The 26,730-nt window shown below is 46.6% G+C and overlaps 1 protein-coding gene and 1 pseudogene across 3 annotated transcripts in view; both read left to right on the forward strand.

The window, feature by feature from the left end:
* The window catches only part of LOC127008514 (NADH dehydrogenase [ubiquinone] 1 alpha subcomplex assembly factor 2-like), a 71,859-nt gene that overhangs the window by 30,357 nt on the left and 14,772 nt on the right, over positions 1-26,730 (forward strand). For 2 of the 3 annotated variants that reach the window (XR_007761112.1, XR_007761111.1), the window contains exon 4: positions 20,267-20,356. Coding sequence is in view for 1 of the 3 variants with exons in the window: in XM_050880628.1 (XP_050736585.1) it covers positions 20,267-20,341 (75 nt within the window). In the remaining 2 variants the exon portion in view is untranslated. Of the gene's footprint in view, positions 1-20,266; positions 21,570-26,730 lie in introns of those variants that run through there. The other variant, XM_050880628.1, reaches the window with a different exon arrangement.
* LOC127008513 (uncharacterized) lies at positions 17,651-20,260 on the forward strand (annotated as a pseudogene).

A 26,730-nucleotide genomic window follows, 5' to 3' on the forward strand; every position in this document is an offset into this window, starting at 1 on the left:
ACTGTGGTCGAGAGTAAGAGAGAGTGTGAATGTATGAAAAGGCTTGCTCGCTGACCCCTGCAACAACAAACTATCAATCAATCAGGGAGCGCTGCCAGGAAGGCTCCGTTGCCCAGCGTGGTAACACAACAGATGAAAATGCATAACTGGCAACTTTGGCAGGCGAGTAGAAGCTGAGCCAGGCGGGACCCGGATTCACGTGGTATGCTCTCCCTACCGCAACTGAACTCGTACCAAAACGTAACTTCTCCTAAATCTGAATTTTTCTGCAAGGTGAATACCTTTCTCAAATGCTTTGGGGTGCTTTCAGCAAGTGTTTTGGCTTGTCTCTTGGGCCCCATGTTCATGTTATGTGGTAATGGAGAAGCGTAGCTCAGGTTGTGCACACACACGGACTTAGGGCGATCGCATAGGTGTCAATCTGGCAAAACAGTGTTCCTGATGTTGTGCACACACATGGACTGAGGAGATGCGCATGGGTGACAGTCTGGTAGAACAGTGTTGCCACCACGCCATGGCTACTTGGTGCGACGAGTGGGAAATTAAAAAATCCTAAAAAAGTCCTTTATGGCAATCCATATAAAACCGAAACCATACTATTGGAAACTGTACTATTTGAGGGACGACTGTATATATATATATATATATATATATATATATATATATATATATATATATATATATATATATATATATATATATATATATATATATATAGTGTTGTGCTGAAGCTTCCCCAGCGACCACAGGCCTCTAGAAGGCTCCCGGAGAAACTTGAGCAAGGGGGCGGGGAGCAAGGCGGGCAATCCGCTCCCAGGCGTGACCAGCCAAGCGGGAATGTTGCCAACTCGCATATATTTTTGCTACATGTTCTTGTGTGATCTAAAATATACTGTAACATTCTAGACTGCACTGTTCTGGATATATTAGGAGAAGAGGGCGAGAGAGCTCGAGTCACAGTAAGCTAGTGGTAAGTGAAGAGTCAGAGTGAAGTGTACTACTAAGGAAGAATATTAAACTACAGAAGCTGTGCAAAGTGTTTACATATCTCCCCCCCACGGAGTCTCCTGACGGCGACACGGAACCCAAGTAACACGTCCGGCATAACACTGGTGTCAGGAGTGTAGGCATTTGTTTTTCGCCATGGAGACTCGTTCCCAAGCTGCCCAGAGGGACGACATGTTGACTGAACTTTTGGAAGCCTTGAGACTACAGGGGGAGAAACAAGAAAGAGCACAGCAACAACAAGAAAGAGCACAGCAACAACAAGAAAGAACACTCCAGGAACTCAAAGAACAACAAGAAAAAGCACACCAAGAACTCAAAGAACAACAAGAAAGAACACTCCAAGAACTCAAAGAACAACAAGAAAGAGCACAGCAACAACAAGAAGGAACACTTCAAGAACTCAAAGAACAACAAGAAAGAGCACAGCAACAACAAGAAGGAACACTCCAAGAACTCAAAGAACAGCTAGAAGATCGCTTCACAGGATTACAGCTACAGCTAAAAGCAGTACAAGATGGAAGTGAATCAGTGCGAAGAGAAATGACTGATGTGACCACGAACTTGGGACAACGCCTGACAGAAGTGGAGAAAGAACACACAAATCTTCAACAAGAGATGGAGGTGGTGCAGAGACGACACACAAAGAAATATTAGAAGTGCAGGGAAAGGTGAACCGTACAGAACAGGCAGTTTGTGATGTAAGTGACAGAGTGAAGGCCCTCGAAGACTGCTTGGCTGGAAACAGACAGCCAGTGCCTGCAGGGGCTAGTTGTACCCAAGATGCTTCTTCTCGCAAGTCCGGGGTAGTTTGAGTCCTGCTTCGCCTGAGTTTATCCCATAAGAAGTTCGCCAGCCCCATGAGTCTGCTGGGTTCGCCTGTTAGAAAGAAGCCTCAGGAGTTTGATGGCAAGGTCTCCTGGGAGGCTTACAGCTCAGTTTGAGCTGTTGGCAGCCCGGAACGGATGGGATGACCAAGAGTGCGCGGTACAGCTGGCCACTAGCCTGAAAGGGGCGGCACTGGAGGTCCTTGCTCAGCTCGATAATGCAACAAAGGGCAGCTACAGCGGGCTGGCACAGGCGCTGGAGCAACGATATGGGACCAAGCACCAGAACGAGCTCTTCAGGGTTAGGTTCAGAACCCGCAACAGGAGGCGAGTCTCTTCAGGAACTCGCTCAGGACCTTGAGAGCATGGCTCACAAGGCATACCCAGGTGCCACCCCTGACCTGCTGACGGTTTTGCTGCGTGATCAATTCATCGATGCCCTGGACAGCCCTCAGCTGAAGATACAAGTGAACCAAGCTAAGCCAACATCAATGCAGGAAGCTCTGGCACGTGCCATGGAGTTTGAGTCCTTTGTTAGGTCTAGCTTGTCGAGCTTCAGGGACGACTCGACTTCTGGCTTTAGGGCACGAAAGGGCGCTGTCAGCTGACACAGACAGGTTCAAGGACCGTGCTGGTACTGAGAACATGTTGGGCACAAGTAGAACGAATGCCATAATAGTAAGAAGGAATAAGAAGGTGGCGCTAAGAAGTAGCCCAGGGAATGACACAAGTGAAGGACCTGTGGAGAAATGGGGCACTGGAAGAATGAGTGTCGGAAAAATGTGCCCCAACGAGGACCACCACTCGGGAAACTAAGAAGGACTGGTTCACGGGGGCAACGACCAGTCTGTCCTGTACATGCCCCGAAGATATCAATGTGCAAGAGAACCACCATGACGAGCTGCCAAGTGGAGGGCAAGGTTGACGGAGTGTTGTGGCCTGTGGTCGTCGACACAGGCTCGGAACGCACATTGGTGCTGCCTGACGTGGTGAGTCATCGTCGGCTTCCTAAGACGCCGCATCGACTGTGCGGAGTCACAGGACACTACGCAGAGCTCAGAGGCCCAGTGGACGTGAAGTTTGAGCTCGGAGGAAAGGAAGAATTCCTCTCTGTGTACGTGGCCGACATGGATGACCCCTGCATCCTAGGTATGGATTATCTTGTCTCCCACAGGTGCGAGCTGTACTTCCAGCTAAGCAGCTGACTGTAAGAGGAAGGAGGGTGCCACTGACGACTGTGAACAAGGAAGACCTGCCAGTGACGGTCAAGCGCACCACCATTATTCCTCCGAGGTCGGAGATGCTGTTACCCTGTCAAATTACGGGTGCCCCCACGGCTAGCCTGTGTGTGGTAGAGAGTGGAAGTCGATGCCCGGTAGAAAGCAGGGGTGATTGTATAGGCAGTACTTTGGCAGACCCTGCTGCAGGGGAAGTGCCTGTCGTCGTGGCCAATGTCTCCTTCAGCCCAAAGAAAATAAAACAAGGGACCATGGTGGGGTTGTGCCAAGAGATCGACCAGAAACCGAGAACCTGTGTCTGCAGGAGAACCCTGACGAAGCCCCAGGAGGAGCTGCCTGACTACCTCGCGACCTGTTTGACAGGAGCTCCAAGTGTCTAGAGGAACCCCAAGTGGAACAGCTCAGGAGCTTCTCGTGAGAAATGCAGATGTGTTTTCCACAGGAGACCTGGACTTGGGGTGTCGGACCTGGTAGAACACCACATCGACACAGGTAGCCACCGCCCAGTGAAGCAAGCTCCTCGAAGGATGGCACCAGCCCATCGCAAGGAGATGGATGAGGTGATGGATGATCTCCAGCAACAGGGGTTAATCGAGCGGTCCAGCAGCCCGTGGGCGTCTGCTATAGCCTAGTGCTCGTCAGGAAAAAGGACGGTTCCCTCAGGTGCTGCGTGGACTACCGAGCCCTCAACGATCTCACCATCAAGGATTCATACCCACTCCCACGGATCGGCGACACGCTCGGCGCTTTGGTGGGCTCCAAGTGGTTTTCAACACTGGATATGAAGTCTGGGTATCACCAAGTCAAAATGGCGGAGCAGGACAAAGAAAACAGCCTTCTCCTACGGTCAAGGCCTGTGGCAGTTTAAGGTCATGCCCTTTGGCCTGTGCAGCGCCGACCACGTTCGGCGGCTGATGGAGAGGGTGCTGGAGGGACTTCACTGGAAGGCGGCACTCATCTACCTCGACGGCGTGATTGTCTTTGGCCAGACCTTCGAGCAGGAGATGGAAAGACTATCAGAGGTTTTCGCCCGGTTTAGAGCTGCACACCTTAAGCTCAGCCCGAAGAAATGCTGCCTGTTCCAATAGGAGGTCCAATACTTGGGACACATCGTGAGCGAGTCTGGAGTACGCACTGATCCTGAGAAGGTGGCTGCGGTAAGGGACTGGCCGACACCCACCAACGTGAAGGAGCTGCGGAGCTTCCTCGGGTTGTGCTCATACTACCGCAAGTTTGTGAAAGGCTTCGCTACGATTGCTGCACCACTGCACCTCCTGACGAAGAAGGGGCACAAGTTTGAGTGGACAGCGGAAACTCCGGTTGCCTTTGAGAAGCTCAAGGAGGCCCTCATCAGCTCGTCCGTACTCACCTACCCAGACCCCTCTAAGCCTTTTATACTGGATTGTGATGCCAGTGATGAGGGGATTGGTGGAGTGCTATCTCAGGCATGTGCCGACATGGAACGGGTTGTGGCCTACTTCAGCAAGAAGCTCACCCCAGCCGAGAAAAACTATTGCGTGACCCGGAAAGAACTCATGGCAATAGTCAAGAGCCTTGACTTTTTCCATGCTTACCTGTACGGTGCAACTTTCACCATCCGCACGGATCACGCTGCATTGCGGTGGCTGAAGTCACTGAAAAACCCTGAGGGCCAGCTTGCTCGCTGGATAGGTAAACTAGAGCAGCATCACTACACTATTGTGCACCGATCTGGACTAACACACGGTAATGCGGACAGCTTGAGCCGGCGCCCATGCCTACCGGAGTGTCAACATTGCCTCCAGAGGGAAAGCGTCCAGAATATGTGCCGCCGCACTACAGTGGAACAGACAGCGGAGGTGCCATGGGAAGACTTGGGAAAACTGCAGCGGGAGGACCGAGATCTGAGACCAATTATGGAGTGGCTGAGTCAGTCGTCAGCGCGACCTGGGTGGGAGGTAATCTCGAGAAAGCCCTACCAGAATTACTGGACTCAGTGGGACACTCTTCGGATTGACGACGGGGTGTTGCAGCGACGCTGGGTCTCTCATGATGGTTTTGACCACTACTGGTCCACGGTGTTACCTGTGAAGTCCCGGGAAGGCGTCTTGAAAGAAATGCACGACAGCATCACCAGCGGACACCTAGGGGTAAAGAAGACACTGAGTCGCCTGCGCCAAAGGTTCTACTGGGTTGGCATGAGGAAGGACGTGGAAGAATGGTGTCACGCGTGTGAGGTGTGCTGTGCAAAGAAGGGCCCCAAGAAGCGTCACCGTGCCCCACTGCAACTATACCAGGTTGGAGCCCCCATGGAACGGGTGGCAGTGGATATAGCAGGACCCTTGCCTCTGACGACGAACGGAAATAGGTACATCTGTGTCACAATGGATTACTTCACCAAGTGGCCGGAAGCCTACGCCATCCCTGACCAGGAAGCCCCGACCGCCAAGGTTTTGGTGGAGGAGTTCTTCTGTCGCTTGGTGTGCCTAACTTGAGCTCCATTCCGACCAGGAAGGAATTTTGAGTCAACAGTCCTTGCTGAGTGCTGCAAGCTTCTGGGTATCAAGAAGACCCGGACCACCCCTCTGCACCCACAGTCAGATGGAATGGTGGAGAGGTTTAATTGGACGTTGGGCCAGGAGTTGGCCAAGCAGTGTGTGGTGCCCCGCGAGCCGCGACACCACTCGTGTCATCATCATCTTCACCGGCAATATTTTCCGATGACAACAGCGGTATCGACCGCTAAAACACAACACGGACTCCAACACATGATTGTCCCCACTGTTCATTTACCAACCAATACACAATTGTAATTGCCCATTAACGCACCCGCTTATCTCTCTAAGCCAAAACACAATCACCACGGCCAAAACACGATCAGCCGCGGAACAAAATGTTATGAAAACAAAGCTGCGTCACCGCGTGAATTAAGCATGTCGGTTAGGTAGATTATTGTATGAGCTCGGTGTGAGTTTGATGTATGACTCACACGCCTGACGTATTACCCTCGCGATGTCTGCCTATATAAGAAGCATTTTCTCCAGGCTTGACCTCAGATTAACCAGCACTCTGTTCGTTGCTGGACACTCAGTTGTCCTTCCCTAGACAACATGGGTAGAACATTCATCGTTGCTACTGTGAGTATGGAGTGAAGAATTACCATAGAGGAAAGCGTATCTAACATATCTATTGTGTTCTATTATCTTAGTTTTACTTAGGATTATATTTCTATGATACTTTATTGTGTGAGTTTTTACTCAATATTATACCAGTGTTAACGTCAGTAACCAATAGTGAAAGAAAACCTGAAGACTCATTGAGTCTAGTAAGCCAGTCGCTGGTTTAAACAATATTTTTACCCTCTGTAATATTAAGTATGTTGTAACCCGTTTGCCGGGTCACACAGGGGAGACGACACTCTGTTTGTACTAGTGACACTTGACTTAAAATTCTGGTACTTTAGGAGTATTTAAAGGAGTTCATAAATGGGGTGATGAAGCAGTGTCCTTTCTTATGTATTTTATTCTACCTTAATACTACTTGTACAGAGGTAAAAATATTGTTTAAACCAGCGACTGGCTTACTAGACTCAATGAGTTTTCAGGTTTTCGTGACTGCGCGTGGCACAAAATTAAACACCCGCCCACGTGGCGGTAGCGCAGTCCTCGTATGGGGGCGACCATGGAAGGCCAGGCAGGGGATGGCGGGATGCGTGGGGAGAGGGTGAAGAGACAGAAGAAGGCCACCCCACGGCCGAAGACGGCGCCGAGGAGAGCAGCCACCCCACCAAGGGAGGAAGGGGTGGCGGGGACCGGAGAGGCGGATTCCTGGGCGCGTGAAGTGCTGGAGGAGGTCCAGCGGGGGCCAGAGGCGACCAGGCGGCGGCGGGGAGGGAAGGGTCAAGGAGTCTTGGCCAGGAAGCGATGAGACCACGTCCGTCCGATGTGGAAGAAGCGCGATGAACCGTCAGCGGGCGTCACCGTCCATAGTAGCAGAGGCAGGGAGGCTGAAGGCGTCGGAGTGGGCACTACAGCCCATACCGAGGCTGAGGAGACCCGTCCGTTGATGGTCTGCCTGTATTTGGAGACCGGGCTGTCCGGGCAGACCATGGTGACCACCTGAGGAGTATCGGTGGCGAAGACCCAGCCCGCAGGGAGACGGGATGAAGACCGGGGAAGACTCTGAGGAGACTTAGAACACAGCGAGAGGGCGTCTGGGCGATCGAGAAGAGAGCGATCTGCATGGCGCTGGACAGAAGTCGGTAGACAGGGGCGACAGGGGACATACATAGAGCAGGTGGTGTTTAGTACAGCGGTCCAAGGAATCCAAGAGCATATAGTGAGTGCGGTCTTCAGAAACCGCAAGGTAAGTGGAAAGCGTGTCGGTGTGCAGAAAATATGGCGTGCCATCAAGATGAAAAGGCAACGCGTCCATTTTAAACACATCGAACACGTCAGAGGATCCCCTTTCATGGGGATTTGTAAGTAGAAGTGAAGGGTTCCTGAGAAAGCGTACCTTTAGAAATAACCTAGAGACATCTCTATACAATGCTAAATATTCATGTGCTGCAGGGAAAAGTAAGCCTGGGTAATGGAGTGGCGCATTGCTGAGCACGAAATAGTACATCATTTGGAAGGAGGAGAGGAAACCTGCGTTTGGGACAGCTGCTGAAGGCCAAGCTTGAGATTCAGAGTATCATGATTTAGGTCACTAAGTGCCAACTGAATGAGAAGGATAGTCTCCAAAATACGCATTTCCCCTTCAATTTGCAAGGTTTTTAGTGAGAACTGACGGATAATAGCTGAGGCCAAAGCCGAGGCGGACTCTAGACGGGAGATGGCGGAGGTCCCGAAATGTGGCGTTGAGGACTTCCTGATGGAGGTTAAGTTGACGTCTCTCTTCTGTGGACAGAGTGTAGAGCTGGGAGAGCTTCCCGTGTATCACATCTATTTGGCCCTGAGTGGCCGTACCGAAAAGGAGGTTTGCTACCGAGCCAAGGAAATCCACGGCTCCTCGCTTCTGGCGAGTCCGAAACGGGCTTCCATCTCTACCACTCATAGCCGACAGAAAGCTGTTAAGATCTTTGAATAACTTCTCAAACTCAATGTGAAAAGAGTCTAGAGTGCGCCTGAGCAGACCAACAGTGGGGAACGATTGATTCATATGTTCAATCGACCATGAAACTTCCGCTGTTAGATTTGCCACGTTGATGAGAGGACGTTGGATGTCGTCCGTCTTGATGACGAGGACAACATAGTACCGTCCTGTCAACAGCATCTTAAAGACTGGGGAGAAGGCGAGGCCGGGACGAATGGGTTGCTCCGGGAGGATCAAGGGAAGACAAGGAGAGGCAACACCCAGGATCTGTAATTATAGGGGCATCAGTTCGTTGGTCGTTGGCGATACTCAAGAGGCGTTCCATCACATTGGGAGAGAAGGGGTACCATATTGGATCGTAATGAGCGACTGACACAGGGCTCTGAAGGAGCTGAGGAACCAATGAGGGGACCTCTGAAGCATCTGAGGAGACAGGAGCGGTGAGGAGAGCTCGGAAGGAGCTGGAAAGGACAATGGCAGCGGCTCCTCGGGGAATAAGTCATGAGTGGGTCCACTTCTACTACTTGATCAGGGAGAGGGTATGCACGCCTGACATTAGGAGAGTCATGGAAGCCAAGAGAGTCCTCGTGAACGACCTGAACATTATTTGTGTGAACTGTCTTGATCTTACCACCTCTAACATGACGCAGTCGTAAGACTACAGGGCTTATTTTTCTAGCACCCTAAAGGTCCATTGAACAAGGGCTGGAGCTTCTTTGGTTCGCCCTTTGTACATACATGCCTTAAGTAGACCCGATCTCCTACTACCACCTGTTTGGGTTTGGATTTCCTAAACATTCTTTCTGACTCCTGCCATCCTATATCTCTATTGGTCTGACATAGTTTATAGGTCCGCTGCATGACACTAAAGTAAATGCTTTATAGCTGTCAACATCATAACAAGGTTGGAGTTTATTCTCAAGCACTTCAAAAGGAACATTTGGGTCCCGAGTAAAGCAAGAAAAATGGTGAATCTTTCAGAACACGGTGGTAGGCAGTGTTGTAGGCGTGTGTTGCAACCGGAAGCATTTGGTCCCAGATACCGCGATTGTCCTCGCACAAAGTTCTCAAGATATTTATTAAGGTGCCATTAGGCCTTTCTATCACACCGTTTGCAGGCGGGTGATAAGGAGTCCTTAGATGATCAATCTGTAACTGAGTCAACTCTCGTGAGAGTGTTGACGAACTCCTTTCCTTGATCCGTGACTAGAATCGGCGGGATGCTGTGTACACAGACTACGTTCTTGTAGAACGCAGCTGCCACTTCCTTGGCTGCCTTCGTACGAAGGGGTTGCTACCAAGAAGCGTGACAGGACGTCTATCACTGTCAGTACATACCTAGCCTTCGTCTGAAACAGACAAAGGTCCGACAATATCCATATGGACTCTGTCAAGCGGTTGGCCAACCTCTGGATACCTCATAAGTGGAGCTGGCGGGATCCCCTCTTAAACCGACAACAGACAGGACAAGATCTGACATATTGCTCCACGTCCGCCTTCATTCCCGGCCAGTACGCAAACTTGCGACAGCGTACCAACGTAACCTTAGTGCCTCCATGCCCTGCAGGTAGCATGGAATCGCCAAACTAACGCGTTAGGAATGTAGCTTGGTGGAACGATAACCAGTCTTTTCTGCTTGTTGTATTCATCGCAAACATCGCGGTAGAGAATGCCGTTCTCTACACACACTTCACTAAGAGGCAGTTTTTGAAGTGCCTCTTAGCTGCATTAACGTTACATTGCTCCTCTCTGCAACCTTTCTCTCATCTCTCATGTACGTTACCACCGGTGGTTTGTTCAAAGCATGCTTCAATTCTCTCAGTTCAGGATCGCGATCCTGGTGCTCCATGAGTCCAGCAAGACTCAATGGAGAAACTTATCCTGTTTGTCATGTCCCTCCGGAGGCGACAGACATGTCCTGTCCACCCGTAAGGGTGACAGACATAATTCGACATCAATTCGCCTTCTATCCGTCACTCTCCTGATTCCTAATCCTTGACAAAAATCTGCTACCATGTTGCTGGAGCCTGGGAGATAATCAATACTAAAGTCAAATTCTCCTAGAAGTGTCTGCCAGCGTGCAATCCTGCTGCTAGGTACTGTGCTTTTAACAGCCAAGTCAGTGGTCTATGGTCCGACAGGATGTGTATCCTATAACCCAAGATAAGGGGTCGGTTAGTACTGAGGCCATAGATGACTGCTAAAGCTTCTCGCTCTACCGCTGAGTAGTTACGTTCTGCTCCATTCAGGGTTCTACTAAAATATGCTATGGGACGTAAACTACCATTTTCATCCTTTGTTGCAACACACCACCTATTGCCTTATCTGACGCATCTGTGGTGAGATTGAAGGGCTTCGGATATCCGGAAAGGCTAAACAATGTCAGTCGTTAGACTGTTCTTTTATGCTAAATGCATGCAATGCCTCTTCATTCCACTCCAGATGTGTCTTATCATTCTTGGTTACTTTCCTCCCTTTGAGTAAATTATTAAGTGGGGATGCTATCTTGGCAAAGTCTTTAATGAATTTCCTATAAAAGTTAACCAATCCCAGGAAACCTTGAAGTTCTTTGACTGTTTTTTGAGGAGTGAGTTGTTGCACCGCCTGTACCTTTGAGGGCTGAGGCTTCAAGCCAGAAGCACTAACAATGTGACCCAGATAATCTACTTGCTCTTTGAAAGGAACACTTATCTAGTCTTAAGGACAGGTGAGCCTTCTGCAGTCTGTCCAAGACGGCATGGAGGTTCTTTAGGTGATGGTCCATGTCTTTCCTTGTACTATCAAATCATCAAGGTATACATGTACAATTCTTCCTGTCAGACCTATGAGAACTTGATTCATGATCCGTTGATAGGCTGCAGGTGCTGTTTTAATCCAAAGTGGACTGTAGTGAATTCATAGAGGCCATAAGGTGTCGTGAAGGCTGTCAAGTGTTTAGATTCCTCTGCCAATGGGACTTGGTGGTAGCCCTGGCGCAAATCAAGGGAGGTGAATACTTTACTTTCCCCTAACTGTTGCAAAATGAGGTTAATGTTAGGGAGTGGATGTTTGTCATCAATCAATTCATCGTTCAGAGCGCGGAAGTCGAGACAAAGTCTGACTCCACCATCCTTTTAGCAACAGGGACTAGAGGTGCGCTGTAGGGTGACGCACTAGGGCGTATAATACCCTGGGCCTCAAGGTCCTTGAGCTGAATCTCTATTTCTTTATGATATTTTACTGGTATTGGGTATGGCTTTTTATATATAGGCTTGTCATTTTTAGCCTTAAAGTGTGAACATAATAGGGGTAATAGTGAGTGGCTCGTTTTTAGAGCAAACACATCAGGATACTTGGTTAAGCCCTTCAGACAGCAATTTTCCCGTTGTGAGGGTAAAAATAGCTCGTCTATCAGCTTATCGAGTACCATCTGCTTACTTGACTGGGTGACAGGCGGCTTTGTAGCTGTTTTGTGACAGCCGCTACACATTCATTAGTCGATGATTGATAGTATTCTGAGTGACAAGAATAAATGTGTCCCATCACTTCACCTGTTGGCATCTCAATAGTTTCTTCAGTTGGGTTAGCATAGGGAATGATGAATTTACCTTTGGTTTGTTTGGCGTTAGGAGTTAAGGTTACTAACCGAAATAAAAATGAAGAAGGGATATCATTGGACCTTGGGAGAAATAGGGCTTGCTGGGCTCTGCCAATCTCTGCCTCCAGAGTGACATACCCTGCCGTGCCTGGTAGCAAGGACGCCACGTTAATAGCGTATGCTTTCACTGGTACTTCCTCCATCTCGTCTAAAGTAGGGTTATGATCTTCTGGGCGGGCTCATATCGCAGCCAGGAATGTACTTCCACTGGGTAGGCGCCCACCATTACACTAAACTGCCCAGGTGTGTCCAGCGGTGCAGCTACCACATTTGTCTCCACATAAATTCTAGGCCCAACAAAACTGCTGTTGGTAACACTATACCTTGTGATATTACTACAAACTTTTCTATAATTTCTCCGTGCCCAAAGTCTACTACTACTTGGCTATTCCTTTATTAGGGATTGAGTCCGATCTACCCCTTGTATGGAGAGAGGTTCTGTAACTATCATCTTCCCGCCTACCTTCCTAAATAAATCTTCTTCTATTAGGGACGCTCCTGCTCCTGTGTCTAGCATTGCGTAAACCATCTCCTTTTGTGCATTAGCGCCTCGCACAATCTCAACGTGAGGGCGTTGGTAGGGCCGTGGACTGCAGCTACTCTGGGGTCGTTTTTTTGTTCTTCTCGTGGTCAGGGTTAACCCAGGAGCTACGGGGTGAGGACCGGCCGTGTACTCAGGCGCCAGGCAGCGCAAGGCGAGACAGGCTGACGCCTGTTTCGGTGGGCTGGTACTGAGGTACCGAGCCCGTTGGTGGGTGGTAGGCACCCTATACTGCCTTCCATATGTGCAATCGCGAGCCATGTGTCCTACATACCCACAAGCATAACATGTAGGTGGCGTGGGCGCGTTCCCATATGGGCGTGTAGGTGGCGCTGCGTGCCGTCCTCCACGTTGGGGTATCGGGTAACGTGACTGGCCTGGAGGGCGTGGAGGACGGGCTTGTGAGACATGTGTGGGTCCGGAGGCCTGGGTGGAACCGACGTTCAGCACTTTTATTTCTTGGGCGATATCGGCATCGGATAGCCGACTCTGGATAAGCTTTAATATACTCATACCCTTTCTTTAATACCTTCTGTGGGTCCCCCTTTTCTTCCTCCGTTAGGATGAGTAAGAGGGCCGGAGGGAAAGCCTCTCTGAGCCGTAAAGCGGTTATCTCATTTAGCAAACTGGCATTGTCAGGCTTGAGAGCGATCAACTCGTCTCTCAATGTCTCCAGGCGGATGAGGAAGGTGCGGATGTTTTCTCCTGTCCGCCGTTTTGCCTCTCCCAATTCTTTCTGGAGGACCGAAAAGGTCCTTACTGTGGGAAACACACGTAGGAAGTCTTCCTTTACTTTTTCCCAATCCTGTCCACATCTAGTGATACAACCGAGGAGATGATCGCGCGCTGCTCCCAGGGCATATTGTTTGGCTAACTCAATCTTTCCGGTAGTGTCCCAATTTGCCTGTGTCCGGCTTTCAATATCCTCTATCCATTTCTTTGCTAGCTTATGGCATGGGAGGTTTGGGAGGATTATATTTCTATGATACTTTATTGTGTGAGTTTTTACTCAATATTATACCAGTGTTAACGTCAGTAACCAATAGTGAAAGAAAACCTGAAAACTCATTGAGTCTAGTAAGCCAGTCGCTGGTTTAAACAATATTTTTACCCTCTGTAATATTAAGTAGTATTAAGGTAGAATAAAATACATATAAGAAAGGCGACACCGTTTCATCACCCCATTTACGAACTCCTTTAAATACTCCTAAAGTACTAGAATTTTAAGTCAAGTGTCACTAATACAAACAGTGTGTCGTCGCCCCTGTGTGACCCCGGATTACGGGTTACAACAAGTGCAACAATGATCAGTCTTCATGGGATCAGAAGCTGCCTGCGCTTCTCATGGCCTACAGGTCTGCCGCCCACGAGACTACGGGGTATTCACCGGCAAAGCTGATGTTTGGACGTGAGCTGCGATTGCCGGTGGACCTACTGACAGGAAGGCCTCCTGGGGAAAGCCTTCCAAGGGACGCCTCCAGTTTTGCCCGTCAACTAGAGGAACGACTGGAAGAGGTGCACCATCAAGTCCGAGGTGCCTTGAAGTTCTCCGGGGAGGCCATGAAGCGCGGTTACAATATGAGGGCAAGCCACGTTGACTTCAAGGAAGGAGACCAAGTCTGGCTTTACAACCCGCAGAGGAAGAAAGGACAGTCTCCGAAGTTACAGAGCCCCTGGGAAGGCCCTTACACTGTGCTAGAACGCCTCTCCGACGTGACTTACCGAATACGGAGAACGGAAAAGACCAAGCCGAAAGTTGTCCACGTCAACCGCCTATGGAGGTACCACGGTCCGGAAACTACACCTGGAACAACTACAGACACCCAGCAGCCGACGAAAACGCAAGGGACGTCCAGGACCGAGAGAGGAGGTCGACGACGACATAAGCCTTCTGGACCTTTCAGCCGAGGAGATAACCTCCGGCTTCGGCAGATGTTCAGGGACACCCCAAGAAGCGGACGGCGACGAGGCGCACTAAGAGACAGACGTGCAGGAGGCACCGAGCAGAAGACAGAGACAACGCAGGCGTCCACAGCGATACGACGATTATTATGTTTTTGATTAATTCTCTTACGTTTGTATATAGTTAAGTGTGTGATCGGGACGATCACAATTAAGAGGGGGGGGATAGTGTTGTGCTGGAAGCTTCCCCCGGCGACCACAGGCCTCTAGAAGGCTCCCGGAGAAACGAGCAAGGGGGCGGGGAGCAAGGCGAGCCGTCCGCCATGTGGGCGCCAGGCGCCAGGCGGAAGTGGTGCCAACTCGCATATATTTTTGCTACATGTTCTTGTGTGATCTAAAATATACTGTAACATTCTAGACTGCACTGTTCTGGATATATTAGGAGAAGAGGGCGAGAGTCACAGTAAGCTAGTGGTAAGTGAAGAGTCAGAGTGAAGTGTACTACTAAGGAAGAATATTAAACTACAGAAGCTGTGCAAAGTGTTTACATATCTCCCCAGAGTCTCCTGGCGACACGGAACCCAAGTAACACGTCCGGCATAACAATATATATATATATATATATATATATATATATATATATATATATATATATATATATATATATATATATATATATATGCAATGCCGAGATTTTCTCTTTTCTACTACACTCCCGGTCCCACACGACCTCTGCGTGTATCGGAACACAAGAGAAATTAATCAAGACAACTCTCTCTCTCTCTCTCTCTCTCTCTCTCTCTCTCTCTCTCTCTCTCTCTCTCTCTCTCTCTCTCTCTCTCTCTCTCTCTCTCTATATATATATATATATATATATGTATACAGGTAACTCTCAATTTACGCGAGTTTGTTTTACATGTTTTTTAAATAACGCAGGGTCCAAAATTCAAATAAATGTTTAATTTACAAGTTTTTTCCACTTATACGCGATATTTTATGGAGTGGCCACCATATGTCTCACGCAACTGGACTCACACGGCGCCGCGGCCACACAGCTGAGCTCAGTTCTTCCCGCGCACCAGTTGAACACGCTACTCAATGATAGGGGTGGGCAGGTAACGGTACTAGTACCGGTACTAATGGTACCAGCTATACGGTACGGTACGAGTACCAATACTAGCCAGGCGCTCATGCTGTCCCTCATTTCTTTCTCAGACGAGTGAGGCTGAGACTGAGTGCCTGATTGGATATCTCGGTGATATGGATATTCTTCTCTCTCTCTCTCTCTCTCTCTCCACTGAATGTATAACGCGCATCTTTATCACACAAAAAATGCCTGAAAGTTTAGCCCTGCGTGTTATACGCTGAATGTACAAATTTTTAATGATTTTTTTTCTTCTTTGGAGTGTTTTTAAGGGTCTGTGTTTCGTCTTATCCAATAACAACTGCAAACTTACCTTTATTATTGTTAATGATCCTTCATAGTCCATAGCTGTCTTATATTATGTTACCATAGAATACAGGGCGATCAAATAACTACTATACAAAAATTAAATCGGTGGAGGATCGCCCATGCCCTGCTGTTATCCCGTTTTCCCATCGGGCGCCATTTGTATGATCTTGATCTTGATGTCACAGCTGGCTTACGATTGTATGAGTAAGGAGCAGTACAAGCTACATAAAAGAATCATATTGGAAAAAAATATCCATGTGTTCATTATTAATTATTAATATTAGTGAGAATAATGGGGTAAATGACGTACAAACGCAAGTTGAGTAGTAAGAGAGCCATCAACATGAAGAAGGCTTATTGAACAAGATGGAGCGGCCAAGACCAGGAAGGGAGCAGTTTCTGAACTTATGAAGCGAGTCGTGATCCTGCCACGCTCACCTGCCGCTCATCACCACCACCACCTGCTCCACCACCAGCTGATTCGCCACTCCCTACACCGAGTACCTCATCACGCCCTTCTCCACCACCACCTACTCCACCACCACCTACTCCACCACCACCTACATCACCACCAGCTGCAGAATCATTGCCACATGAAACGTCACTGCAGCTCCAACAACAAATTCTGCACAGAGGTGTTCAGTTGAACCCTCCTCCTTCTGATACAAGCGAAACTTTCATCACCGTGTCGCTCTCCCAGCTACAGACACTCGTCGCGAGACAGAAGTGCCCAGTACGGTCGTGCAGGAATACCTTGACCGTAACCTCTTCTACAATGAGGAAAGTGGCGCCTTCTGACACCCTCACCTGCGAGTGAGTAATACTTTTTTATAAAGGGGGACCAGATGTCTTAGCATTCTCCAGTAAGTCAACAAGGTATACACAATCATATGTGAAAATTTCATGCCAATCAGATAAATACAAATGGCAAGACATGGATAGAATGCAATATCTCTGAAAGTAGTTTTTTACACTTCAAAAAATTTCACAAAATCAGGAAAAAGTCTGTCCAACTTTTGTTTGGTACCAACTAAAACTACAACTAAAGGGCAATTTTTGGTATTTATGAAATTTCAAAAATGTAAAAAGAAAACAGGACACAGAGTAGAGAAAATTGTAAGTGAAAAACAATTGCAAATTTTTTTGCTCGAAGACAAAACAACATATCACAATTTTATAAATACAAAATGTAGATATGTAAACAAAGTTTCTATGGGTTTTTTTCACAGCGATTAACTGAAAAATAAAGTCTGTGAAACAAAAAAAAAAAATAAAAAATTACACTTTGTATGAGTTTCCCCTATACTTCACCCGAATTTCATGAAATTCACAGAATGTCATATATTTACAGAAACAAATAACATACTAAGATTTTAAAGTTATTGGACGTACCATATGGGCAGGAGGACCCCCTTTAGTCGCCCCCCTTTAGGTTAGAAAATGCCTATTTATGTGTTTATAATAGGTTAATTTATGAACAAACAGAAAAGGACGGTCTTTATCTCCACTCTTGCAGCACTTTTGGAGCACTGGCAGTTACTGTGGCAAGAATTTCTTTTACACTGATGGATATAGCGAACACTGCTCTCATTCCGTGGTATGCTTTCCCTACCGCAACGTAACTCATACCGAAACGTAACTTCTCTGAATTCTTCTGCAAGGTGAATACCTTTCTCGAATGCTTTGGGGTGCTTTCAGCAGGTGTTTTGGCGTGTCTCTTGGGTCCCATGTTCATGTTATGTGGTTATGGAGAAGCGTAGCTGAGGTTGTGCACAAACACGGACTTAGAGAAAGCGCATAGGTACCCATTTATCGACCAGCCCGAGAGGGAGTATGAACAGCTGAGTGAGCTGCACGCCGACTGCCCGGGCTGGGATTCGAACCCGGGCCCGCAGAGTAGAAGCCAGGCACGCTGACCACAAGACCACGGAGGCAAAGAACATATAGATTGCTCTCTCTCTCACTCTGGAATGTGATAACTGCTTAGATTTAAAATAAAAGTTCTGGTTTTGAACGGTTATTTTATGATAGTTTTGGCCGGAACCAGAACTTCATAAAAATTGAGATTCTAGCCAGGAGTAACCGGCTGGAACCAAGTTCAGGTGTACTTCCAATTAAGTTCTGGTTCCAGCCAAAACTACAGTATCATAAAATAACCGTCCCAAAACCAGAACTTTTATTTTAAATCTAAGTAGTTATCACACTGCAGAGTGAGAGAGAGAGAGCAATCTACGTGTTCTTCGCCTCCATGGTCTAGTGGTCAGCGTGCCTGGCTTCTACTCCGTGGGCCCGGGTTTGAATCCTGGCCCAGGCAGTCGCCGTGCAGCTCACTCAGCTGTTCATACTCCCTCTTGGGCTGGTCGATAAATGGGTACCTGGGGAAACCTGGGGAAGGTAAACTGTGGTAACCCGGATGTCACACTGCTCTGTGTCCTGGGGTAATGGGCTCCCTCCCACCACAGGCTCAAGGGTCAATGTTACGGAGATGAGCACCAAGGCCACGCACTGCTACAGCGTATGCCCCCAACTTTACCTTTACCTTAATCTATGTGTTCTTCACAGCTTCTACACATCGTTATGCCATTCTTAGTGATGTTCTGAAAAATGTTAAATCGGGCCCAGTGTTAGTGCCAAAGAGAATTTCTACATCAAGATGGTCCTGTTGAGCAGCTGCAGTGAAAGCAGTTGTCCAAGGATATGTCCCAATTCGTGAAGGACTTGCTAAAATAGCCAAAGATAAAGATGAGACAGACAAAACACGGTATGAAGCCAAAGGTCTCCATGACAGAATGTGCAAGCTAGAGACTGCCATTTGTGCTGCTTTCTGGCATGATATTCTTGGTAGAGTTGATGCTACAAGGCTACAAGCCATTCATTGCAAGATCCCAAACTTGAGTTGAACACAGCAATAGCAATGTTGAGGTCTTTGGAATGTTTTGTACAAGAAAAACGTGATTGCTTCCATGTTTACGAAGAGAAGGGAAAGGAATTGTCAGGAACTGAGAATTATTCACAGACATGGAAGCTCCAATGTAATGTACGATTCAATCCAGTGGACCATGGACGATCTGAAGAAGCGGTCTTCTCAGTCAGAAGCATTTTGCGTGCAGAATTTTCTACCAGCAATTGATCATTTTCTGAGCTCACTGGATCAATGGTTGAAGGCCTACAAAGGAACCTGCTCACTTTTTGGTTTCTTGTCTAAGCTAGAATCACTGAATTGTGATGAAATGGAAACAGCTGCAGCAAAACTGGTTGCTGTACAAGAATGATCTTGACCAAACACTTAGAACTGAACTAGTGCAGTTTGCAGCCTTCTTTAATCAATTTCTCGAAGACGAAGATGATTATAAAGGGAGGGCACATTTCCTGTACAAGCTTTTGATAGACAAGAAAGTTGCAGATAAATTTCCAAATGTTGAAATAATGCTGCGGATGTACTTGGTTCTCATGGTCACAAATTGTTCTGTAGAATGTTCTTTCAGTAAAATGAAGTTTATTAAAACTCTGCCATTTCCTCTTCGGGGTTTAGAAGAGGGTTAAGAGGAAATGGAAGAGGATTAAGAGGTTTAGAAGAGGACTAACCCCTTCCATACGGTGACACCGTTGGACGCTGACATCGGCATTGCCGGAATGAAGGGGTTAAAAAGAGTAGATAGTTTGGATTCTTCAGAACTGTGGACTTACCATATTTATGTTACTGTCTCTAGTACTATATTCTGATTCTACAAATTTGAAGTTCTTGTTATGTGGGGGATGCTTGATATATCTAAACACTAGATAAAAAGCACAACATTTATGAACATTATGAAAATCTAAAATACTATACATTCAGAGTACAAGTATGTTCCGAGATGTTCTAGACTAGATATACACTATATTTACAGCTAAAAGCTCTAATTTTCCTTATTTAGCTTTGTATATGGCTTCAAAAGGCTCCTAAAAAAAAAAAGTCAAAATTTTCCCAGAGCCCCTCCCAGCTGGTCAGGCTCAATTTGCTCATCACCTCACTCCTTTACAAGGACTCAGTTAAAGTGATTGGGGGCCTCCACAGGCATAAATCCAGCACTGTCTCTCTCCCCCCTTCCCTCCCTCCCCCATACATCTCCTAGCATCACAGTTTCCTGAGTCTGGTCTGCCTGATCGCTGCTGCCTGGTGTTGGGACAGTATTAACAGTCACCAAGGTCCATATTCTTAAGCATCTCAGGCTCCAATTACGATTATTTCCCAAGGCCGCAGAGAAGACTAGCCAGGTTTCCATGGGTGTTTTCCCATCAAGATGCAGGTCAGGTAAGACTATCACTTGCACCACTGAAGAGTGCATGAAAATCCCAGCGACTTCTATATGAGACTTTTCTAACCGATGAACTGAGTTCCTAAGACTTTATAAAATACATAAGAAAAGCGGCCTTATGTTTAGTGTACCAAGGGTCGTTTTTCCCTTGCAGTTTGTACCTTGTTCTTCCTGGGATGTGTGGCCTGCCTTTCCCAGCGCAGATTAGAAAAAGAAATGGCTCTGTGCTGATGCGTTTAGCAATATATGCTTAATTACCTCTCTCTAGATATTAATTGTACGTTTATTTCAGCACAAACACATGAGCGACTTCCCTGTGTACGAGGAGTATGAAGTGACGCCAGGCTCCAGGGACGACCTCAAGTGATGCATCTACCCTTAGGTAATAGTAATGGTTAGTGAAGGGAGGTAAATGTACATAGCTGTAAAGGAGCTCATCTTGGCAGGCACCAGGCAGGCTTCGTCTCCTGGCCTTACCTCAACTTTTCTGCAGTAATCATGTAGCAGTGTTCCATAGGTTTATCTTCTGTCTGGTGATGATATTTACTTAAGTCCTGCATGTTACAGTAAACTCTCACTTTAATAAACCACTTGGGGGAAGGGGGTAACGTTATATCTGAAAATTTCTTTATCTGAGGGATTAAAACTCATGATATGTAACGAACTTTGTTATAGGAGCTGAAAGTTGGCTGTTTTCAAGCATTCCCATCTATAACAGAACTTGGTCCTTATACTATATGAAAGGTTGTATACATATGTTCATGCAGTCATCACAAATACTACCCCTATACAGGAAAATTAGAACAATAATTACACATTGGACACTTTCTTACACTGACCAACATGCGTGCACACACTCAGCCGTTCCTCCACTGAACACAGCCCCACAATCACCAGACTTGTTCCCTAAATCCCTCCTGCACACACCAGAAAAGTAAAAATGCTCATTAAAGACAAAATTTGTTATATTGAGATCCCTAAATGTGAGGGTTTACTGTACTTTGCCTCTGTAGCTTTGTTGGTGCAGTGTACAGGAGAGGCCTTATTCTAGTTTGCAGCAGACCAGCCTTGTGCTGCATTATCAGATAAACTGGACGGCTGGATGCCACCACATGTATCAACAGTTGGATCATACCTAGTGTTTATTTACTTATATATTCTTATCTTGTCCCCCTCTGCCAGTGAAGCACTGTATGTGTACTGTTACGAGTTTCATAACTGGACGGCTTCCTGTGCTCCCTATTTCCTCCTCCCCCTCATGTTAGTTAATGTGTGATAAGGAAAGTGAGCAAGAGAAAATGTGTTTCTCCACTAAATGGGCAGCAAATGTCAGCTGAGTTCTGTTTGGAGGGCCTAACTTGACTTGTGGAACATGGCCTCAAACATAAATGAATATTTTATTCTGAGAAGGAAATCTTCCAGAAAAATAAACTTTTCCTACTCATTGTGGCGTGAGCTGAGTTGCAGGTTCAGTTAAAGCATGTTGCCTCTGACTCAGTGTGGGCGGGACAGGGGGCGAGGGAGTGGTGTTGCTTCACAATGAAGTTTAATGTCTTGATGCTTTCTCTTCAAAACAATAAATTGTATTATTGAAACACTGTGTACTTCTCTACTGAGGCTCACCCTAGTACCTAAGGTCAGTGATTTTTAAGCAGCAGTACTCAGGGTACCCACAGAGCATGGCCATGATCCGTGGTTTGCATGCTGTATGGCAGGCTGGTGCCATTCCTCCTGACTGGAAGAGGGGGTTGGTCATCCTTAGCTGGCAAGGGAAAGGGGACTGCCAGGACTGCAGCAATTATTCTGTGGTGTTACATTGTACAGTATGCCAGGCAAGGTTCTTCCCTACCTATTGCTGGTGAGGATTCACAACCAGCTGCTGAAACTGCAGAGACCTGAGCAGTTTGGGTTCACGCCGGTAAGTCAACAAACAACCGAATCTTATTACTTTTGAACTGTTGGAGTATTGGCGTGAGTTTTGACTGGGGATGTTTGGAGCCTGTGTTGATCTCAAGAAGGTTTGATTGGTGTGTCGTCATATCTCGTACACACTTCAGAAGTTGGAGTACTTCCACATTTCTTGCACCTAGCTCCTCATATTTCCTACACAAAAGCTCAGTACCAGCATGTCTCCCACACAAATCAGGGTATCTAGTGTAACTCCTACCGTTATGTTGTCACCTCTATAATTCTGCGATCACATGGAACATACAAAGTAAAGTGCAAACCAGTGCAAAGTTTTTGCTGAGGAAACATTTGCAAGAAAGAGTACAAAACACTGGAGAATATTAATGTAGGAAATGTTTTATTTCTTTTTGAAACAGCTTATGTATATAAAAGCAAACTGTGAAACAGGTTAAAACTTGATTTCATGAACATATTCATTCATGTTTCTCTTTAACAACATACACATATAAAATGAAATTGTAAAGCAAGATAAAAATGGTTTTTCTGAGCACATTCATTTCAAAGGGACTATTTAAATGAATACCGTAATCTGTCATGAATGATAGCAGGACAGGTGAGATATTTTGCAGGGTTATAATGTGCTGCTGCCACGAGAATAGCTTTGCAATCTACACAGGAGGCAGCATGTCGGCAGGGCAGAAGAGCCACTGTCCTGGCTGGGGTGACCGCAGTGGAGCACAAGGCAGAAAAATGCTGCCTCTGCTTAGTTGGGGGAAGAGTTAGTGTTGTCCTGTCTTGTCCTTCCTTCACCCATGAATGGAGAGAACAGTTCAGGGTCAATCCAAAACTTGACTCATTTCATGTCTGAATGTGAACTTGACTTTTCTCCCCATGTAGAATTGGTCTCCTCCACTGAGGGTTGTTTCATACAGAAAGCACCCCTTCACCAGGATCAGCGTGAGGGAGGCACACCACACATGCTCATATAGCCAGAGTTGCGGCTCACAGTAACAGGCCTGAATTCAGTTTTCCAGAGTAGTCGCTGGTTCGACATAAAGTTATTCTAGCAATAACCCATGATTCTGTAAAGGCACTTGGTGCCAAAGGATCCGGTCAGTTGTTGACTTGCCTGCCGTGAAGCCAGACTGCTCAGATCTCTGAAACTTTAGCAAATGAGATCATATCAAAATCAAATACAACTTGACTCTAACTGCTGCCTTATGTGGTGTAGGAAATGTGAGAGTAACCCTGTAGGAATTGTGACATAGATTTATGTGCATAGGAGATATTCTGTATCTCTGTAGGACACATGTCACTAGCCTAAGTTGGAAATGTGCATTATGCAAGGTGTAGGAAATGTGCCACTCCTGTTTGATTCAGTGCATCACGAGGCACTCTGAAACTTCCTGCAATCTGCAGGATTCTTGCAAGTTGTGTTTGTATGTTGGCTGGCCTTTATTGTAAGAGTGAGTGGTGTGAAGTATGTGTGTGTGGGGCCATGCCCTGCTTCTTTCCTATGAACAAGGGAGTGAGGCAGGGCTGAGTCCTTTCCCCATTGCTTTTCAACACTTGTATGGACTGGGTACAAGGCAGAGTTGTGGACCAGAGTCATCATGGAGCAACTGTCAACAATACCAGGCTCACTGACCTTGTGTTTGCTGATGATGCAGTAATCCTTGCAGTCACTGGAGATTTTGGTGACCTTGGGACTCCTTGGATCTCCTGGGCCAAGACCAAGGTACAGGTGTTTGAAGGCTTGCTGGGTGAAACAGTACAGTCTGTTCATGTGTGTGGCGAGGACGTTGAGATCTCGGAAAATTTATTGTGCCATAGTAGTGCAGTTCAGAACAACAGTGGGTCTTGTCAAGAAGTCTGAAGGTGGATTGGCTTAGCCTACTAATTACTATACTGGTAACACCCACCGCTAACAGTCCTGAGCAGTCTGATACTGTTACCATGTCGTGTAGCCAGTACTGTTAGTACCGGCACGGGGGCTTCGTGGTGCAGTGGTTAGCACACTCAGCTCACAACCGAGAGAGCCCGGGTTCGATTCCCTGGCGGATTGGAAAAATTTGGGCGGCTTTTCCGATACCCTACGCCCCTGTCCACCCAGCAGTGAAAGGGTACCGGGTATTAATTGGGGGTTGTGTCCCATCTCCTGGGATCTGTTCCCTTCTCCTATTATTCCTTCCCCTTCTGTCTCTTTCCGGCATATGACGACGGATGTTGCGCCGACTAAACGAAACTTTCCAACTTTCTAGTACCGGCACTGGTACTGGTACCTGCCCAGCCCTACTGTCAACATGTCCTGTTCATTTACATAGTTATTATATTCTGTTAGCTCTAGTCTGAGGTGTGCATTATCATGCTCTGGCAACATGCTGTCCCACAGCATGTCCAATTTCATGGATAATTCATGATAGCTTATGCCTAGGAAACAGTTGTCAAAATCAGTAATATGCAGCCAACAGTAATAAATACTGTCAATTAGTCAATTCTGAGTTGAAAATTACTAGTACTGCCACAAACAGCTGTATTGTAATTTATAAGATTACTGATTATAATTATTAAACAGCCACTGAGAAAATTAGCAGGATTTATATTAACAAAACAGCTGTTTGCGACAGCACTAATAATTTTTAATTCAAAATCGACTGTAATTGATGGTATTTGTTATTGTGGGCTGCATATTATTGATGCTGACGACAGTTTCCTGTGTGTAGGTTGTCATATATCATCCACACACTTGGACGCGCGGTGGGGCGGCAGGTTGCCAGGGCACGATGATGCACACCCCTGACTTAAGACAGCTGACTATAGCAGGACAGCTGCTTGTAGTCATGATCCAGTTTTTATTACCTGTTTCATATTTTTATAATGTGATTTTTATAGAAAGAAGCATTTATTAGGCGATAATTAGCATGGAATTATGTACTAGTGCACCCAAAGCTGAAAAGAAAATGGTGGAGGCTTTTTGGTGAGGACAACAGTTGAGTGAGATTTTAATGCTCCAGTGTTTCTGAGAAGATTATGTAGATTACAGTGCAGTTTATAGTCAGTACAGCTGATGAATGATGATGCTTCTAATATTTTGTGCTGCTTTCAGAAAACAGAAATGCTTTATTAGGCACAGTTGGTGTAAGTTTGCTTTCAATGTTTGTTGAGTCTAGAGACTTTTCCATGGAATTTCTCTATTCACGGGGGTCTGTGTCCCTTGACCCCAGCGAATACGGGGAATGAATGGGTGTATTTGTACAACTACAGTCGTCCCTCAAATAGTACGGAGGTTAGGGACTCAGGACACCTGTACTATTCAAAAATCCGTATAAAGTTAGTGCCCCCCTAGAAACACTCCTGGGCTGCGTTTGAAAGAGGGAATTGGGACTCTCAGTACGTCCCGAGTGCTCTCAAACGCGTGACGTGGCAGCACAAGTTGCCAACTCGGCACGTCCGACTTTGAGAGGTGGAACGCCTCTGTGCTGTGATGACGTCATCAGCACACAAATACATAAGTGCTTCCATTGCATTAGGAAGATCAGCATAACCCATTTTGCTGCGAGTGAGACGCCGTTACCATAGCAATGACGAGGCTTAGTAAAAGGACGGACTTTATCTTTACTCTTGCAGCACTCTTGGAGCACTGGCAGTTACTGTGGCAAGAATTTCTTTTACACTATGATAGATACAGCAAACTCTGCTCTCATTCCCATGGTATGCTCTCCCTACCACAACGTAACTCATCCCAAAACGTAACTTCTCCTAAATCTGAATTCTTCTGCAAGGTGAACACCTCTCTCGAACGCTTTGGGGTGCTTTCAGCAGGTGTTTTGGTAGAACAGTGTTGCCACTCACGCCATGGCTACTTGGTGCGATATGCGGGAAATTTAAAAATCCTAAAAAAATTCTTACATGACAATCCTTATAAAACTGAAACCGTACTCTTGGAAACCGTACTATTTGAGGGACGACTGTATCTAGAATGTGCAGCACAGTGTATGAGGCTGGTGATCCCCTCACAACAGAAGCTGTGGCCAGCATGAGTTACACATTGTATTGTCCTCAGCTTATGTAGTGTGTTCAGTATGGGCGTGTGCTGGGCCTTCATTCTTCAGTGTAATAAAAGTACCTTGAAATAAAATTTTACAATGCATATTTTGGGGGGATAAATCTGATCCAACAGCATTTATATGCTCAACATAAAAGCTTCTGTTTTTTACACTGTTCATAAATGCTTTCCTGTTCAACAAAATCATCAAAAATCCTGAAGGAAACGCACCACAAATTTGTAGATGATGTGTATGGAACACAAGCTAATAACACCAATGTACCATGAAAACATTGCCACACACATCTTCAGCGCAGCACACCGCACTTCAGGCCCCACTCAGGGAGCTCACTGCCAGCTGACATAAAATATCTTGTTGATATTGCTGCCTTTATTGAATTGAAAAAAAAATATTAGAATGCTCTTCAAAAGGCATATAGACTCCACATCATGGTACATTGTATTTGTGCCCTGGATAATTTTCTGCATTTATGTGTGTGTGTGTGTGTGTGTGTGTGTAATGATGGCTTGAATTGCTTATATTAGTACAGTAAAACCCCGATTATCCGAAATGGAAGGGGGGAAGCCTCTTTCGGATAAGCCGATTTTTCGGATAATCCGGATTTATGGCCGCCATTTTGATCGTCGGCATTGTGTTCTGCTGTATGGTAAGGACGACTTTCTTCCTTTTCCCGGTTTCTTTCGGCATGGTGATGTAGAAAGAAGTGAGGTCGAAGTACAGGTAGAATGCGATGCGACTGCCCAGTGTGAAGTGTGTGACGCGACTGCCGCCGACTGACGAT

Source organism: Eriocheir sinensis, chromosome 38 (genome assembly GCF_024679095.1).
Source record: "Eriocheir sinensis breed Jianghai 21 chromosome 38, ASM2467909v1, whole genome shotgun sequence".
Lineage (NCBI taxonomy): Eukaryota > Metazoa > Arthropoda > Malacostraca > Decapoda > Varunidae > Eriocheir > Eriocheir sinensis.